This window comes from Mercurialis annua, linkage group LG7, assembly GCF_937616625.2.
Source record: "Mercurialis annua linkage group LG7, ddMerAnnu1.2, whole genome shotgun sequence".
Classification (NCBI taxonomy): Eukaryota; Viridiplantae; Streptophyta; class Magnoliopsida; order Malpighiales; family Euphorbiaceae; genus Mercurialis; species Mercurialis annua.
The window spans coordinates 1,895,860-1,916,215 of record NC_065576.1 but is presented as its reverse complement, the minus strand read 5'-3'; the positions used below and the strand labels follow the sequence as shown (position 1 = coordinate 1,916,215).

The 20,356-nt window shown below is 29.0% G+C and overlaps 3 protein-coding genes across 3 annotated transcripts; 1 reads left to right on the top strand and 2 right to left on the bottom strand.

Moving 5' to 3' along the window:
* Positions 1-2,251: 2,251 nt before the first annotated feature.
* On the top strand, positions 2,252-2,773 carry LOC130014781 (uncharacterized). Its single transcript, XM_056103602.1, has one exon. It carries the CDS (start codon positions 2,252-2,254, stop codon positions 2,771-2,773), a length of 522 nt encoding a protein of 173 aa, XP_055959577.1.
* Positions 2,774-4,397: 1,624 nt separating this feature from the next.
* Positions 4,398-6,632, bottom strand: LOC126657326 (uncharacterized). The gene is made up of 5 exons (XM_050351995.2): positions 6,341-6,632; positions 6,025-6,228; positions 5,650-5,916; positions 5,235-5,429; positions 4,398-4,801 (listed from the first exon to the last, which is right to left on the bottom strand). The coding sequence occupies exons 1-5, from the start codon at positions 6,518-6,520 to the stop codon at positions 4,523-4,525; spliced, it is 1,125 nt and encodes a 374-aa protein (XP_050207952.1). The 5' UTR covers positions 6,521-6,632; the 3' UTR covers positions 4,398-4,522.
* Positions 6,633-8,056: 1,424 nt separating this feature from the next.
* Positions 8,057-16,822, bottom strand: LOC126657324 (wax ester synthase/diacylglycerol acyltransferase 4-like). The gene is made up of 5 exons (XM_050351992.2): positions 16,598-16,822; positions 12,006-12,602; positions 10,453-10,806; positions 9,286-9,423; positions 8,057-8,367 (listed from the first exon to the last, which is right to left on the bottom strand). Exons 1-5 carry the CDS (start codon positions 16,790-16,792, stop codon positions 8,212-8,214), a joined length of 1,440 nt encoding a protein of 479 aa, XP_050207949.1. The 5' UTR covers positions 16,793-16,822; the 3' UTR covers positions 8,057-8,211.
* Between the last annotated feature and the right edge of the window lie 3,534 nt (positions 16,823-20,356).

Sequence of the window (20,356 nt, the reverse complement as noted above, 5' to 3'; positions counted from 1 at the left end):
TGTCAACCGAAAATTAACCAAATGTCAACCGAAAATCAACCAAATATCAAATGGAGATCAACTAAATGTCACCATATTAAATATTTATAATATCAAAAATAAATTAATTAAGTGAGAATTTAATGGTAGCATGTTGAAAGCAAATATAAAGTGAACTCAATATTTTCATAAAAAATATGTACTTAAATGTAAATAAAGTATAAACTCAACCATTATTGAATAATTAGAATTTAAAATTTATAATATGAAAAATAAACATGTAACGTGAAAAATATTTGATAATTATTTCAAAATACACTAAATGTAAATTCAAAGTCTAACTCATTCACAAATAAATTTCTCCTATTGTGAAATCTTTTTTTAGATAACTAAGGAATAATAAATATAATTGACCTTGAAGATTTAAATTATGAGTGTGAATATATAGAATTCTCAAAACTGAACACATTTTTTTTGATAGAAAAACAAGATCTTGCACAGCAAGAAGCAAATAATCAGCTAACTAATTAAAATATCTAACATGAGGTTACATACTTAATACGAGAACATTTTTGGGGAAGCTCCTCTATCCTTAGAATCTTTACCTGCCGCCAATTAGTGAGCTAAATAGTTCGCATGTCTTTGTGAAAAGGACCGACTAATTTATTCAAAATTGATCACATAACACAAAGATTAATAGTATTAGTATTGGACAGAAACCATCAATATCAAGAAAATAAAATGCTAATTTAAAGGAACCACAAACAAACCCAAAAATATAAGCATAACACTTTCTTTTATAAAAAAGAGTAAAACCCACATTAAAAAAAACTTAATAATTCAAATCAAATGCAGAAATAGAATTGGGCACATACATTTACACACATTTAACAATTTAATTAATATCACCAGAATTCAAAACTGAATTGCTTCCGCAAGTTAAACCAGATACATAATTACTTGAATTATACACCATCAATCAATTTGATTATATCACAAAAATTCAATTACCCACTGCTTCTTCTTCCTCAACCTAGAATAGACAGAGAATTTTGTCTCAACCAAGCCAAGCCAGCTGCAAAAAAAGTCCTAGTCGTTGCTCGCCGTGTCGACCATTTGACATCTCTACGTGTGGAATCAATCAAGACAAATCCGACTTTTGGTCCTATGGCTACAGCGATAGAGCTGTACATCTGCGTTGAGTAATCAACCGTCGTTTTTGTTGTTGCCGGCGGTGGATTTTCTCTTTCTAAATCAGCTGAGCTGTCAAATTTAATCAGGCATAAGATGATGATAGATAAGGGTAAAGTTGTCTTATTTTATGACTAAGTCGGCTTATTGGCGTTTTGAGGTATTTATGAAAATTTTTATTTTTTCTTGAGAGATTGCTGCACATTAATATTTTGTGAGGCACGAATGTTAATGAGTTGTGAATTTGAGATATTTATGTGCTTAGCCCAAGTTTTGGACATATTTAAGGCTTTCCACACATGTGAAAATTTATATTTTTGTATTTTAATTTAAGATTGGATAATTTATATACAAATTTAAATTTAAAGTTTAATAAGTATTTTAATCCTTTCAACACAGTCATAAATACCAATTATAGTTTTATGAAATCTATCCAGTTAGTTTTTTATTAGTTTAAATTTTAAATTTTAAATTTAATTTTTCAAACTAAAAGAAATTAAAAATAAAAATTAAAGCCGTTTAATTTCACAATAGTATAATTTTTATATATATATACTAAAAATGTAAATTTATTTTTAATACTGAAAATAAAAATGGCGCAACACTAAAAGTAAAAAAAAAAAGAACTAACGGTTGATAAAAACATTCTGCTCACCCCTAACCGGTGGATATGTGTTCTTAAAGCCATCTGATTTTCATTTGGTAAAAAAAAAAAATTCTATTGAACTTATTGTGGATGCTTGTAAAAAAATAACGAGTAAAAAGTCTTCAAAGCCTTCAAATTTATGTTTAGAGATCAAATTATAAGCTCATTTAAATTTTTTGGGTCAATTGAACCTAAAATTTATATTTTCATTTGGTTAAATAATAAAAATAAGATTGAATTGGATTTATTGGGGATTCTTGTGAGAATTAATCAAAAGAAATTTGGTAATAAAAAAAAAGAACAGAGCTCAATAAATGGAACGACGGCGTTTTGGTTTTCAATTTTGAGTATAAAATTGCAAAAACCTCAGTTTCAGCATTGTGAAACAAACAGAGCCTCGTCTAACGTCTTGTTTAATAACTCTGAATCGTAACGATGGTAACCCCACGAAGTACCCAGAAACGCAAACGAAGGCAAGAAAATAATGATGAAACGCAGAGAAAGAAACGCAAAACGACTAAAGATCAAGAACACATGATGCAACAAGAAAATCAAGAATCTGCCACCGAACAACATGTTCAAGATCAGACACTACAAGTTCAAGATCGGATACATGTGAAAGAACAGGAAGTTCAAGAACAGCAAGTTCAAGAACAGATACATGGGGCTGAACAGGAAGTTCAAGATCGCGGCCGCATACAACTGAACGAGGTGACAGACAATGCAATCTTAACGGAAACTACGCGGACAGCAAGCGAAAGGGAGATGCTGTTATCTGAAGTGAAATCCCTGTTGTCTCACTTCAAAGATACAAAGAAAGAGGAGGAAGAGGCGGATTCCGGCAGGTGTTTTCAGAAGGCCAAGAACTGGGTGGACTTGATAGGAGCACTTGTCAGGATTGCTGAAAAAATGTGTGAGTTGATCAAAGCGATTCATGATATACGAGGTGCAAACTAGTTTTTTGTTTGTTTTATGTTTTAGTTTCTTTGGTTTTAATAGAATAACATTTCAAGAATTGAGTTCTTTTTCTTTTATGATTTTAGTATAACATTCCAAGGATTGATTGGGATTAGATTGTCATTTGATTTGAATATATAACATTTCAGATAATCATCATGGATATGTGTAGTTGTTTGTGTAAGAATGTTCATTTCTTTGAATCTAGCTTTTCTTGATGCAAAACAACTACTCTGTAACACAATCAGAATTGAAAATAAACACCGGCATAATGAATGATAATGGCATGCTCTTTCAGTGCAAAATCAAAGCATGTAGTTGCGCAGAATCCTAAACGTGATCTATACATATGGGAATCAGTGAAAGACGGATGTAGAATAGGCGCAATAAGCAAAATTTATACCTAAAAACACCAGCCAGAACCGCAGGTTTCCGAGAGTAAAATATAGCCCTTGGAACACAATAATTCCAACACATGAAATGTTGAGACCGCGATAAAGTCCAGTAGTACCCATCAGATTTTATGGTATTTCTGTAGACATCAACTAAACCATTTAACTGCCGCCCTTCTTTGATGCCTTTGCATCATTGGCAAAACGTGTCTGTGCGCAGTAAACAACAAAAAGGGTTGAAGCACGAGCAACTCCACTAGAAGCTTAGTTCCCAGAAAAACGCAGCCTGATTCATCCACAGGAATGTCAAAAAGACAACGTCATAGAGCTATAGGATACGGGAATAGCACATTTAACTACGACTTTACAGATATCTTTGTCATTTTACCCTGTTCCAAACAGAAGTTTAACTAGCTCAATAGGAGCAGCTGCAGTCTCGGAGACAGCAGCTGAGACTCCTCCTCCCATGTGAAAATCTATCATAAAAGCACTGAGACCTTTCTCAGATGGTTGCTAGACTAGTACCCTGAAATCCAGGACGCAACGGCTTGGACAATCATTGCCATATAAACCAGGCATGCCATAGTTTTTGGTGTACATGAACAAGGACTGCACACTTATTTTCCGGAATACAGAAGGATTGCATGATCTATCTTCCCTTTTTACAGCTTAACCAGAAACATAAGCAACACAACATATCAGCAGCGAAATTGCAGTAAGAAGTCACAGTTCCTAGTCCTAAAGTATAGCCAATTACCAATGAGCTATAGCTCAAATGGTATAAGCGCTAAGCAGCAAACTGCTAAGTCGTGGGTTCGATTCCTCCCACAAGCGCTCCCCCTCCCTAAATTATCAAAAAAAAAGTATAGCCAATTTATCCACTAAGGCAGCATAAGTCAACAGAAAAACTAGAACATCATTTCATACAAACCATGACTCTTATCTATAGCTGTTGAATGCCACCAAAAGCTTAAAGCTAGCGGCATAAAAGAAACGTAAACAAGTCGATTATCACATAAAAGATATTACATATAAAGCATTGAAAATGAATCCCCATTCAGGAAATAACAATTTACACATATAAGAGACTCAATATTGAAATTTGAATCACTCATTAGATTATATCAAAAATACCAATACACATGAATCAAATGCATGATTCAACCCTTTTGATTAATTAAGAACAATACTCTCTATAATTCATCATAAATCCATCATAATTCCATCACAAATTAACGATTAACAGTTTTTGTATATATTTAGAGACACATTAAAAACAAAAACACCCTGAGAATTCACAATTGTTTCCAATAAGACCTTTATTTTCGGTGAGGCGAATAATAAAATTGTCTAAAATCTATTTTGATTGATCTATCCACCGTCTCACCGGCACTTCTAGTATTGTTACTTTTTTCTCATTTTTCCCATAGAATACATCTCTAACAATCACCATACTAGGTTCCACTCTTTCTAGTTTAGAACCCATTCGACATCGACATGCTATCATTTCTATTATTTGATCGGTCCTATACTCAATCTCCGGCTTAAGCTTCTTATGCTCATGCAGGTCAAAAATTCTTTTGGCAACTTCTGTGACATTGTTCAAGGCTGAAAGGTGTCCGAAACAGCAGCATTCCTGAATAATTATTTACGAGTCATATTATGCCACAGGAGATGCAAAAATATGGCACTCCCAATATAAATTAAAGTTTGTTTCTAATGACTGGGAACATATGATGCCACTTAATTAAGCTCTCTACCATGCAAATTTAATTTCAGCAAAGAGTCACCGCGGTCTCTGAAATTATGCATCGGGTATCAATTAACTCACACTTATCAATATTAATCAATTAGTGACAATAATTTATAATTTTAAGTTAATTAACCCTAAAATTGTACGAAATCGATGCATTCATGAACTGTGATGGTCCAATTTGAGAGTTAATTGATCTATCCTAATTGATTAAAAATTTACTACATGTGAGTTAAAATAACCTCCCACGTAAACTTAGAAACCGCGATAACCCTTTGTTTAATTTATTTTTATGAAAAGAGTACGAAATCGATACCTTATCTTCATGCTGTTTTATAAGTAAGCATATACGCTTGTAAGCTTCTTCCTTTCGACACTTTGCTTGTTCCATCTGGGATTCTAGAGAAACAACATATTTTTCTACAGTCTTGAGTCTATTAATCAAAGACTTAATGCGAGATCTATTTTTCAAACGCTTCTTTGTTATTTCTTCCACACGTTTTTCTACGTTCTACGAATCGAAAATTGAAAAATATCACATCAGCAACATGTATTGAAAAAAATAACAATCATGAATAGGTAGCATGCGAAAAGATGTTATTTTGAGGTTTCCTATATAAGTAAAGAAGCTTCGTGTCTGAAATGTAAAGTGTCTAAAATGTTTCCGAAACATGACACATTGACTGAATGAATTGTCCGTACTACTTAGATTTGAAATATTAATTACTTACATTGATCTTGTCCTGAAATTCTTCTTTTGATCCTAAAAATTTCCACCAACTCTGTCCTTTCACAGTAGCATTAGTTATTGCTTTTTCCCTTTTGCACTCCAACTCTTTCCTCTTTTGAATGTCACGACAGTAATTAATCTCCTTATTAATCGATGCAAGAAAATCATTAGAATTGCTACTGTTTTTGCGTTTGATCTCCTTTAGAAACCGTTTCTCTGCAGCCATGCTCTTATTTCCATTCCCATGTCGCAGCTTAAAATCTAAATTCTGATTAAATTTAATCATCAAGCGACAACAAAATCAAAATAATCAATCCGCAGTTTAACAAAAAACGAGCAATATTTATGATAAACATTTGAAATTTTAAACTCGTACTTTAAAATTAACTTGTGCTTCTTCTTTTTCTTCGTCGTCTTCTGATAAAAACGATTTAATAGCTCTTCCCTGGTATATCTTGTTCCTGAAACTTATTTTTTCTAAAATCTGTTCTAATAGCTGCTCATTGCCGTGCATTTTTAGGTTCCAATCCGATTGTAAAGCAGATTGCAAACTTGTGAATGCCAAGCCTAGTTCATCGATCTGTTGACAAAAATCATCAGAATATTATTAATTATAGAGTTTCTAAAATATAATTCGATGTTTATGATATTACACAAATGAATAATTACAATCAGAAATGGAAGATGAATACCTTTTTTCTCTTTAAGGCCTTGAAAAGTTCGGTCTGTTTGTGATCTATGTCGCGAATGATCTTCTCAGATTTTGAAATTTGACATTTGAAATCTGCGTCTTCGCAAGGCCATAGCCTGCAATTAATATTTTCTTCGTTATTATGAGTAGATGGGATGGAATTTGCTTCCGAATTCTCCATGATATTTTTTTGATAATTCTGATGGAAATTAAGCTTGAACAGTGGAACGTATACAGCCTCAGATTTTATACCTGCAAGAGAGCTTGCACTCCACTCCAAGAAAAGAATATATGGAAAATGATAAATTCACTTTAATTTTTTTTTTTGATGAATTAAATCCATTTTAATTACTTTGGTAATTTTATTATGGGCTTGGCTAGAGAGTAGAGACTAGAGAGTGATTTAACGAGAATTATCTTATTTCTTTAATCTAACTGTCCGAATTATTAATATTATCTACAATCAAAATAAATTGACAATGCAAAATCGAATAGAATGGATTGGTCTGTTAACTCGATTAAATATTTAAAATAGATAAAAAATAATAATTATACGAAATAATTATTAAAAATAAAATGTAAATTATTTGATTAATTTATTTTTTTTAATTATAAAATAATTGATTTTGTTTTTTGATAATTGAGAAAGGAGAGCGTTTGTGGGAGAAATTGCCCACCATTTGACAAGTTGCTGCCAAACGCTTATACCACTTGAGTTATAAATTATTGGTAATTGAATTCTTTTATTATCCGGATCAAATTGTCCAAATTTAATTAAAATAGATTGATTAAACTGGTTAATTCAGTTCAATGAATATTACTCCCTCGATCTCATAAAGATAGACAAAACAGAGTTTACACATGAATTAAAAAATAATAGTTAAATTAGTTATTTTATGAATTTCAACTAATAACCTTAATTTAATTAGTTAAATATTTTAAATATTATTATTTTACATTATAGAAAAAGTAATTATTGTGTTGGAATTATAACAAAATTTTAAAATGATAAATTTGTTATTAATTTTTATATTGTATAAAGTGATAATTAATGATGATTTACAGAATATAACAAAAATGATTGAAATTGATGAAGGTTAATATTGGTATTATTCAAATTACAGAGTTTGATGTTATTGATATTTTGTTCCACATTGAAGGGGAAGAAATATATATTATAGTGTGCCCATTAGACCAATTTGCAGTCTATTTAATTTAACAACAAAAATTTAAATTTAGGTCGTCGTTCATATTTTTGTTCTACCTTTGTTCTATTGACTAGAATTTTGGCCAGTGTGTCACCAGAACTGTATAGAAAAATCCCAAGTGCGATGGTACAAGTAAATTATGTGGTAATATTTTTCTTGAAGTATTGATTTCATATATGTTTGGCTTAATATTTAATTTAACCCGTAAACTATACCACTTTATTTTTTGAGTTCTATTAATTTTTAATATACAAATTAAATGTTAGTTAATTTTATTGAAAGTCCAATAAACTAAAGGATAATCAACAAAAAATTTCCAAAATGGCACTTCTATAATATTTATACCTCACAAAATTTAAATATGCAGTAATAATTAAAAAAAATTACATAAATCATGCATAATCCAGAATCAAATAGAACAATTAATGGTTTCACATTGAAAAAGAAAATTTATAATCAGACAATAAAATCCCAACGCTAGAATTGTAGTTTCTAATAAGAGATAAAAATACAAATTGATACCAATGAAATTCATTAAAATATTCTGAGAATGGCGATAATAAGTAGTAACAATTGAAAGAGATATTTTAAAAAATGAATTTAAGAACAATTGAAGCAAATTTAAACCTAACTCTCCAACAATCTGAAAAACTCAATTGAAGAATTAATTATTCTCTGGAATATTAGAAGCAGATTTAAGTATCATTTGAAATGCATTCTCTATAAATGACTTCAACTTGTGAGTATCTATAAACCCTTTCTCTGCTCCAATTGCAACTCTCAGCTCTCCCATGTAGCTGACTATTGTAACCGTGAGGTTCTGCAACACGGGCCGATATATTTCTTCGTAAGATCGATAAATATATAAATTTAGGAGCAACATAACAATTTTAAAATGAGTAAGTTTATGTATTGATGATATTAATTTAAAAATTTAAATATATAAGATGAACAGTTGACTACCGTATAATTCATGTAACTCCGCTCATTACAAGCCCATCAACCATAATGTCACCAAATTATAATATTTTTGAAATTATTTAATATCTTATGATAGATAAATCCAAGGTATGTTTCAAGTAACTTTTTAAAATTTAATCTCTCAAAAATTTCTTGTCTCCTTAACCTTTTTCATTTGTAGCCCACTTTTCTAATTTTATAGTAATTTGTAATATAATCTTACTATTCAGTTTGAATTATATTATCATAAAATACTAAATTTTTGAATTTTTTTTATTTATAACCTATATAATATAGTTTTGATAAGTATCTTTCGAATAAAAAATATTAAAATCTAATTATAGTTAAAAAAAAAAAGTTTGTTTATATATATATATAGTTAGTCAGTTAGCTACAACTAAAATGTATACAATATCGAAACAAGATTACAATTATTAATATAAGAAGAAAGTAAACGATCAATGAGGTCCCTCAAATTATGCCATGAAAAAATAACTCAATTTTAATTATTTTGATCAATCAAAGTATAAATTTTTATTTTTTGGGTCAATTAAAAAACAATTAATAAGTTTAGAAACCGAAATAACATACTTTTATTTTTAATTGATATATAAAAGAGTATTTTTTACATAAAAATAAAAAAATATTATTCTTAATAAATCAAAATGACTGAAGGTAAGTTATTTAATTTTATGTCATAAATTTATGAACCATATACATATTGAACATATATACCCTTGATCAGAAACATGTAATGAATTGTGCATATATAGGGTACCTGAGGATTGCCGGTGGCCATAAAGTACAGGCCCTTAATTGGCTGAACATCCAAAGCCATTTTTTCCATTGGCCCAATCACATTTGTAATTACCATGCTTGTGTTCTTCAATGTGCTGTGGACAAGCTTAGATGCTTCCTAAAACACATACAAAATAATTTACTAATAAAAGATAAAAAAATTATATACCATTTTGTAAAAAAAAAAAGATCATCATTTTTCATATTATTTAAAAGTAAAATATTAAAATACTCTACTCTCATAATTTAAAAGATGTTTTTGGAATAATTTAAAAAATTAACTACAATTAAAAAAAATATAATCTTTGTGAAAATATTACTTTTTTCTGTTTTTATGGGGAGAAAGTGAGTATTATATTATAAATATTTTATTATTTGTATAATTTTTAGAATTAGAAAAGTTTCAAGTTCGAATTTCTTGGTTCAATGTTTTGGGATAGTGATTTATCATAAAAAGTTCAAGGAAATAATTATTTATGAATCTAAAGTTTTAAAATGATATCTTCTACAAAAGTATAAAGTTTTTAAATTGTTAAAGTATTTCTAAAAATAAAAGCTAATATAGAGTAATGACTATGAGTTATTGTACTTCATTTTAAATTTTAAATTAATATCGTAAAAATTCACCAGTTTTACATGTTTTCTCGAATTAATTACGCATTTTAAAATTTGTCACCACTAATTTTTTTTTCCTTTCAAATTCATACATGATATTGACGTGATATTCATGATTAAAAATGACATCCACCTTAGAAAATTGCACCAACGTATGAATGTCATTTCATTAAAACCAAACTAACTGGTTCAACTGGAAATCAGTTAGTTGTTCGGTCCAATTAGAAACCGACCAACTGTTCAGTTCAAGTAATTTTAAAAACTAAAAACTATGTCCAACCAGATTGCACTAGAAGAATCAGACTGAACAGGCAGTTAAAACGATTAAATTGGCAGTTATGGCATTAACCATACAAATTAGGTCCAATTTTTTTTTATAATTTTACTCAACCTGTCCAACCGATGATTGAACTATTTGAACTGAAAACCGGCAACCACGTGTTCGGCCACCGTTTTAGTTTTTAAAAAACTGGTTTATAATGAAAGAAAAATTGGACAGATCAATTTAAGAAAGTGTAAGAAATGATTGTACCTCGGGTCCTCTAAATTTTTTAACAGCTTCTAAAAGTGCAGCAGTAAGATAAACAGCTAAAGAACTGCGTTTCTTCTTGATAGTTTCTTGAGCAATCTTACCGAACATAAACGGATGCAACTCAAGATTGTCTGTTAATTTAGGTATTGAAATGTGTAAGAATGCGAAGTGGTTGCCCCATGGTGATTTTGAATTAGTTTTTATCATTTCCTCAATTGATTTGTACCCACGAAACATTCTTGTGTTAAGCAATATTAATGCAGTCGAATTGGCGTTTCTTGATTCTTCATCCATTGCTTGCATGTATAATCTTGTTCCTAAGAACACCGTTCCGGTAATCACATCGTTTACGCTCTGCGTTTAATTCAAGAAAATCGTTACGTAAACAAGCACAATATAAGTAAAGATGAGGATTTAAGTGGCAATTTCCCTCAATTTGCAAGCGGTAGTCAATTAACATATTTATGAACTTTATCATCAATTTAGCCATGAATTTGATTTTTTTTTAATCAATTTATTCAATTTTAGCATAATAATTATTACCGGATGTGCATAGTAGCACGCACTGAATGAGGTGTAAAAATAGAATAAATTGCTAATAAAAGGATTAGGACTAAATTAATCATAAAGTTTGAATTAATGCTAATTGATCATTGGGAAAATTACCATTTAAGTCCGAGTTGAGTGTAGACTAGCACTACAAGAAATTATGTAACAACAATTTTGCTGTTAATTTCTTTTTTTTGCTACTAAAAGACATTTTGCAGTAATAATTTTGAAAATTACTGCCATTAGCTAAGTTATAACAGTATTTTACAGTAAATTTAGTGACCAATTACATAAGACGACGTTAAAATTATTCATGATACCGACAAAAAGACTAAACCGAACTAAATTAAAATTGGCCGGTTTTTTCAAAGGTAAAATAGATTTGGTCATATTAATGGATATTTAAAACCATTTTATCTTTTTTAAATCTTTGATTTAGTATAAATTTTAATTTCGAAAAATCAAAAAAATCATTATAAATATATAATTTTCTTCACAAATGATTTTATTTAATTATGTTGGTTTTTCTAGATCCATTTTCTAAATGGATTACTGTAGACCTAAATAAATCCTTAAAAATAATAAAATAAATTAAAAGACAAAAAAGAAAAAGAAAAACAATCCTTGTAGTTATTCAAAAAAAAACACGTAAGCTTTTTAAATTTTTCTGGACTACTTAAGTCCTCGGTGGTTTTAAATTGTGCAAAAGATCCTCTAATTTTTCGGAAAGCATTTAAACTCTTTTAAAAATATTTTTTAGACACTTAGCACCTCAAATTTTTATAAAATATTTTAAACATTAAAATAATGTTTAAACTTTTTTCCTATATAATTATGAGAGACATGTAAGTAATTAACGAGTGTTTTTAACGGTGTTGGACGAAAGGGGTTATTCATTCTATTTTGAAATAAAAAGGGGTTTAATTATGCCTACTTTTTAGAAAACTACAAGGTTTTTTTTGTACTTTTTTCCAAATTAAAAAATAACTGAAAAATAAAGTTACCACTCCAAGATTGGCTCTAATAATTCCAATATCTTTGAGAGAAAAAGACATAGTAGAGATACTCAACGGTCGAGATTCAACTCCAGGGTCCCCAGACCTAATCGGAGTTACATCATCTTCAAGAAAGCTACTTTTCACAACACTCCAAGAAAAGTCAGAAACTGTATTAAATATGGACGACAGAATCTTAGGTAAACTCTTAAATACGCCATTATTATTTACTCCACCGCCTGCATTAAAAATATTATTCACCGGTAAAGTTGAAACAAAAGGAAATGTTAATGGAAGATTAGGGTTTTCAGCTCTTTGTAAACAAGAAAGAAGAGCTCCCATTAATGAATAACCGTCGCCGAGAGCGTGGTGAATCTTGAAAATTACGGTACCGGAAGAATTTGTTGTTGGGTATTTTATTACGTGAATTTCCCATAATGGTTGAGTTTGTGGAAGTTCTTGGGTAGATAGTTCTGAGAGATATTTGTCGAGGCATTTTTCGTAGTATTTTGGTGATTTTTTTGGTGGGAAAGTTGGGGTTTTTATGTGGTTTTTGAGATTTACATCAACTTTTTTCCATTGTTTTTTGCCATTTTTCTCTTCAATCTGCATGTTTCAAAATTAATCTCATCATAATCATTAAACTTTTAAATTTGTTAGAAATTTTAATGTAATACTATTAAGCATTAACTTTATATATTTACAATAGTGGAAATTTAAATCCACGACCTTTGATGCTCAAAACTTATCCATTTGAGATATAATTCATTGGTTATATATTTGCAAATTAACAACAACAATAATCTTTTTATTAATTTCATATTAAATTAATTTATATGACAACTAGATCGTATCATATTATAAAGTAATTTTGTTTTTTCTTATATCAAGATAAAATTTTAGGCACAGTTTTAATTGAGTAATTTCAGAAGATCAAAATATATAGATTTTACACAATTTATAAATTTTTAATAAATCCACCATTTAGTTACTAAAAAATGATGAGAGTCTACGGATTGTCATAATTTACTATTCTTCAAAGTCCTTCATTTGATTTCATCAATATTGTTCAAAAAATGATGAAATCGTAAAATATTTTGTTATTTTAAAATTATCTTTATAAATTCATTGATTTTAGGTTCTATTCAAACGATAAAATTTACAAATCCACCAATTTTATATCTTATGGATTTTAAATCCATTAATTTTTTCAGATCCATCGATTTTAAAAACTCTCAATCCAACAGTGTCTTAATGATCACGAAAATTCAGTACACATTATTGATGTAAAATAAAATATAATATGGAAATTAATCCTGCTGGGTAAATTTTTTTAAATAATCACTACTTTAATTTTAAATTAAAAATTTGTTTCTTCTCTTTTTAAAAATAGCTACTTGTATCCTAATATTTAGGTATCACAAGAAATTTCAATTATGTAAAATCAAAATGCCAAAATACAATTATTTTAAAATATTGAGTAAAATTATAATTTTGACATTAAGTCGGGGTTGATATTAATTAATATCTACAGTATATAAACACAACAGAATAATATAAAAACTATTCCGTTTTGAAGAAAATAAAAATCAAACTAAACTAAAGAATCTAAGTCTAATTTGATTCAATTTGCTTTTTTGTTTAACCAAAATAGAAGAATAATTTTTCTTTTTAAAACTATAAGATAAAAAATAAAATTAATAGATATTAAATCTAGAATTAAAATTTAAGATGAATTATAATATATCATGCATTTTTGCTATTTAAATACACAAATTATTATTGGCTTAATACATCATTTGACCCCTAAACTATACCATTTTATTCTCTGCGACCTCTAAACTAATTTCGTATTCTTTTGGACCTCTTAACTCTTTTTTTTGTTCTATTTAACCCCTCATTCAGAATGTGCACACCACGCGCGATGATGTGGATAAAATTGCTGACATGGCTTTGCTGACATGGGGTTAAATAGAATAAAAAAAATAGTTAAGATGTCCAATGGAAAACTAAAATAGTTTAGAGGTCATAGGAAATAAAAGGGTAAGGTTAGAGGTCAAAAAATATATTAAGTCTAAATATTTTTTTTAATTTAAAATAAAAAATGATGTACTTTACATATTATTTGAAATAATCATTTAAGGCTTTAAAAGTTATGAAATTTAGCGTGTTTTCCAATTTTAACACAAATTTTAAAAATTCAGAATTGATTTGAAAAGTTTGAAATTGCAAAAAATTAAAAGCTGGTGTATTAAAATTTTTATAATTGGAAATTCGTGAAATACACTAACAATTATAATTTTTTTTAAAAATCAATCTTTTTTTTAATATTATCACAATATAGTAAATTTATATATTTTATAATATCGTTAAACAGACAAAACTTCTTTTATCATTATTGAAATGTAAACAAATATTTACATGTACAAGAAGTTATATTATGTAATTATTTGACTGAATTTCAATATTTTTTTATTTTTCTAGAAGATTAAATGGATAAAAGTTAAATAATTGTATTTTTGAGAAGGTTAAATGGGTAAAAATTATAAGTTTGAAGGTGCAATAGGAAAATAGAATAAGTTCAGGGGTCAAATAGAACAAAATAGTGTAGTTCGGGGATTCAATAGAACAAGTTATGCATTTTAATTATCCTTCACGCGCTTCAAAGCATTTGAAAACACGCGTTTTTGCCACGTTGGATGAAAAAGGTCAGATCGGCAAAAAAATTACAGTTGACGGGTTAAATAGAACAAAAAATAAAGTTAAGAGGTCCAATAGAATATCAAATTAGTTTAAGAGTCTCAGAGAATAAAAGTGTATAGTTTAGGGGTCAAATAATGTATTAAGCCAATTATTATTATTATAATGAAAAATATTTATTATATAGATGGAGTTCAATTCTTAAATACCGCTAATTAGGGGTGTATTACCATTTTCACGAGAGTATTAATCAACTATATCACTCCAACTTAAGGCCCTTGTTAGTAAATTTTCTGAATTTTAACATCGGTCACTAAAATTTTTAAACTTTAACTAATGATCAACTAAACCTCTTTAGTTTCGAAACCGCCCAAAAAACCACTCGTACCCATATTTTTTCTCAAAAAATTCCCAAAATACCTTTAAAATTAATAAAAAAAACCCAAACCAATTCAAATATAACCAAATTTAAAATTACGCATCCAACTAAATTAAATATATCGCATCCATCCATTTAAATTAAATTTAAATTATCACTCCATCCTATTAAATCAAACCGCTCAACCGGTTTTTCTTTCCCCTCCACTTACTATTTTCTTGTTTTTCTTTCCCCTCCACTTATTTTGTTCTTTTTTCCTTTCTAAACAAAGATATAAAGCTCACATTTTCCTCTTTAATCCACATATTCATCCCAACAATAAATATTTTTCAAAGGGGTGTATTGTCCTTTTCCAAATTATAAGGAATTAAAGTGCATCAAAAATTGTGTGGAAAGGGACATGACCATGAAAGTGAGTTTTGGACCTTTTGGTTTTCATTTGCTAAGCAAATCATGGTATGAATTTCTAGTCGTATTATAGAAATCTTATGTATAAAAGAATTTTATTTTTTAACAAAATTATCCGATGTTTAATTAACATACGAAATAGATATTAATTATAATTTTATTTCGAGCCAAATTATATCATATAAACATATGGTATTGATTAAATAATCATATCAAATATTAATATTAATGTATATTTTACATTAGAAATCGATAAATTTAAGTAAACAACTAATTAGAATAAAAACAGATAAAGATCATGTTAATTTGGAGAAATATATACTTTCACAATTAGTTGCATGCTAAACTAATTGAACTACATAACAAATTATTGACTTATTAACAACCTCCCCTGACCACAAAGAATCAAAGAGAACAAGTATAGAGATCGTAAAAATTATTTGTATGATTATAAATTTTATGAACATTGTTTTTTGTTTAGAAAATTCATATACAAACTCAACGTAGAACATTTACATAATTAACATATCCCAAAGTTCAAAAGCTCCAATTTTTTGTTCATCTTTATATAATTTAGTCAAAAAATTTAATTTTGATTTAAAATTTTACTCGAGTTAAAAAGTTAATTGTAGTTTTATCCAGTTTCATTATTTTTTTAATTTGGCATATATTTTAGTTTTAATTGTTGAATTAAGAAAAATAATATATGTATTTTTTAAATTTCGATTTATTTATATCCTTTCTCACATATAAATTCTAAAAATTAATTTTTGTAATGCAACGTCACATCATGTAAGTTGAATAATTTATAAAATGTGGCTAAAATTACTGTCAACTTTTAAAATTATCAAAATTTAAAGTTCTTGTTCAAATTTTTTTTTCCCTTTTCATTTTTCCAATTAACATAAATTCAAAAAAAAAAACTATGAATATTTCACAGTTAATATTAGGTAATACGAACACTTTATTCGATTAACATTTCTCGTTTTATAAACGTATATGAAATTTTATTCTTGATATAATTTTTTTTAAAATAATGACGTTTTATCGTATCCGTATCCAATCATTCTGTTTCTAGAGAGAGAAAGAGAAGAGTAGAGAGATGAGTACGTACCATGATAGACGAGAAACGAGGATTTATGGGAAGAAAAAGATGTTGGAGCAAGGTGATGGCTTTGGAGTCATCAATGGGAAGTTCAAATTCAAGAACACCAACTACACATATATTTAACACTGAGCTGTTGAAGTAATATCCTGTTGGACTAACTGGCGCTATCATTTCTTCTTCTTCTTCTCTCGTAAACTCCATTTTTTTTCTTGTTTACTATCAACCAAAAATACACACATATATATAGACACATGACTACTATCATATTCATTAAAAAAACATCATCACCTACCTAAAAATCAAATTTTATTAATTTCTAACCGTTATAACTGTCAAAATTTGAATATAATTTTAAAATGCAATGTGAATATACGGGAGATTAATATTCATTTGATTTTCAAGTAAAAATAAAAATAAAAGACTATATCATTTGATTTTCAAATAAAAAAAACAAAACTGTAAATTATATTATATATGCAAGGGGGCATTTGTTCTCTTTAATTTTTTTAAAAAATTACAATTTTCATGTACAGTTTATTTTATTCGTACCTGTTATTAATAAGAATTATATATTGATCCTTTTAATTTTAATAATTTTATTTTTTTATATATTAAATAAGAAAATATTATATTTTGTCTCTTCTATTTTTAATTTTTAGCTCCATCAGCGGGAGATTAATATTCATTTGAAGAAGGTATAAATGGCCAAAATAAATTCTAAAAAAATCATTATAATTTGCTAATAAATAACGTTAAATTATGTGGCTCATGGCTCACTCGTTTTAACGTTTCGGAAGTATATACCATAATCTGTTGTTTTTTATTTGGAATTTCTTTTTGAAAAATGCGTGGTCCAACAATTAATATCCTATGTATATCTATTAAAAGTTTATAAAAATGGATGAAATAGGTAAGCATTGATCTATTGTTTTCTATTGGGAAATTTGTTATGGAAAATGCATGATCCAACAATTAATATCCTATGAATATTCATTAAAACATATATAAAAGTGGATGAAATTTGTATCCATACTGACAAAAATTAATTCGCTAGATAGGACATGATATATATTACATTAAATACATATCCAAATCATACTATAGCTGTCAAAGAAAAAAACAGTTGGAATTTATAAGTTTGAGAGTACTATTGTAACGTATTCAGGAATGATATATCGAGTTGGCCAGTATAATTCTTTTTTTTTATTGTTGTTCTACGTGTTTTGTATGTGTCCCTTAATAGGACTCGTCAACTTATATTTTATTATCTTTTATAAAAATAAAAAGTACTAATATAATAATAAATAGTTTAAATTTTCTATCGTTATAACAATTTTTACGACAATAAACCAACTCACAGTGAATAATTTATAATAATTTAAAATATATATGACTAATTAACTTTTTCTTTTTGAAAATTCATCAAACTTTATTAATCAAATATGAAACAGTTACATTTTTAAAAATTTCGAAAAAAAATCGAAAACTAAATCCGATTACCTGACATGAAACAGACATGCTGCCTGATTCGCAGATCTACTTACGAAAATAAAAAATAAATTATTTAACTGTTTCGCCAATAAAGTGCAGTCTTCGCTCAATCTTCACCATCAGATATAATAAAAACCCTTTATAAAAAACGGATAACAACATTTCACATACAACCTTTCACATAGAAAATACAACAAACTTTTCATATAAAGGGATAAAATGAAATTTTAAAAAAAAAACTACTATAACCCATGAACGATTTCATCTTTGTTGTTGAAAGATCTCCAATCTATTTTCCATTCTTGATTTATACAAAATTGAATTGGCTACTTATTATACTATATAAAATTAAAATAACATAAAAGAAAAAATGGTTAACGTCAGACGTTAATAGCATATCTAAATTATTGACGGCAGTCGAAGAAGAATTGAAAAAATAATTTTTTTTTTGATAAAATGATGATTTATTAAGCACACCCACAAGAAGTGGGAGGCAAAAGAACCAAAGACGGATCAATCAAAGGTTTTACAAAAATTCTCTAAACTTCTGTAAACATCATTAGCACTAAAAGGAAATCTAGGATGAAACGAAACATAATAATGAACCGCCTTGCAAATAACCGAAAAAGCCAAGTCTTCAAAGGAACTAGAAACGTTGTTGAAGAGTCTGTTGTTTCTAGCTTTCCAAAGATCCCAAACTCCATAAAACCAAATCAACCTCCACAAATCTCTATAGGAAGCAATAGAAAAGGACATCCAAAAGTTGAAGAAGAGATCAATCGAAGAAGGAGATATCCATAAAATATTACATTTGTCCAATATAAAGCACCAAAATCTCCAAGCGAAAGGACAATGAAGAACAATATGAGTACTAGTCTCGTCTCCATCACAAAACAAACAACCAATTAAATCCGGGATCAAAATACCCCTAGCGACCAAAGAAGCATTAGAGAAAATACGATCTCTAGCCAAAAGCCATCCGAAAAATTGAATCCTTGGAGGAAGATTCCACTTCCATAAAGACGGAATGAGGATGCCCAAATTGCTAACCGCTGCTGCCCCTGTAAGCTGACTCTGAAGAGAAAGAGAAATATGCCGAGGAGCAAAAAATTGATGCTTACCCTTCCAAAGAAACACGTCTTTGCTGGTGGGAATAATGTTAGCCGAGGTAACCAAAGTGTGCAACATACCCAGCTGAACCTGCTCCCCAAGGCGAAGTCGTCTTCTCCAAGAAAACGGAGCTGAAGAAACTGCCACGCCCATCTCAGCCGAAGAAGCTGCAGCGCCAATCTGCATACCTGCAGAAACCGAACCCAGAAGCAGCTGAGCAGAGACTGAAATCTGCTTGTTCCTGGATAAAACAAATAAGGACGGAAACTGCTCTAACAGAGGACATTCACCCACCCAATTATCTTGCCAAAAAAGAACTGATCTACCATCTCCAACCCTTACTGAAACATTACTATTGAACAATCTCCAAATATCAGAATTCTTAATGCACGAATTAAAAATTCCTTTCCAAAGATGCGAAAAATGAGCCACGTTGCAAGAATTCAAATCATGCCAAATATTAAATGAACAGCTCTGAGAAACAACAAAAAGCCAAAGAGAACACTTATCTGTTCTAAGCTTCCAGAGCCATTTGCAGAGAAGACTTTGATTTTTTATTCTGAAAGGAATCAGATTCAAACCACCTCTGTCAAACGGAAGACAAACCTTCTCCCATGAAATCTTACAAATACCCTGGCCATTTGGATTTCCAAACCAAAGGAACCTTTTCATACAACGATCTAGAGAAGAAATAACCGATTGAGGAATAACCATGGAGCCCATAAAATAAACTGGGAGACTATTCAAAACAGACCTGATCAAAATCAATCTACCCGCAGGAGATAAAAGATTTCCTTTCCAGAGAGCAAGCTTGGACGCAAAATTAGAAACAACTGGCTGCCAAAGAGTAGCTCGAATAGGTTTAGGAGAAAGAGGAAGACCCAGGTAGGTAATAGGAAAGTGACCTACTGAACAATGCAAAATATTAGCCGCCTCTAGCAGAGAAGTATCATTCATATTAATACCAAGAACAGAACTCTTTTGGTAATTAATTGCTAAGCCTGAAATCAATTCAAAACACTGAAGAAGTCTCAAAAGATTCTGAATCATAGCTTGATCATTGGGAATAAAAATCAAAGTATCATCTGCAAATTGAAGAATGGAAACCGGCTCAGAATACCCATCAATATGAATCCCATCTAAAAGGCCCTGTTGAATAGCCTT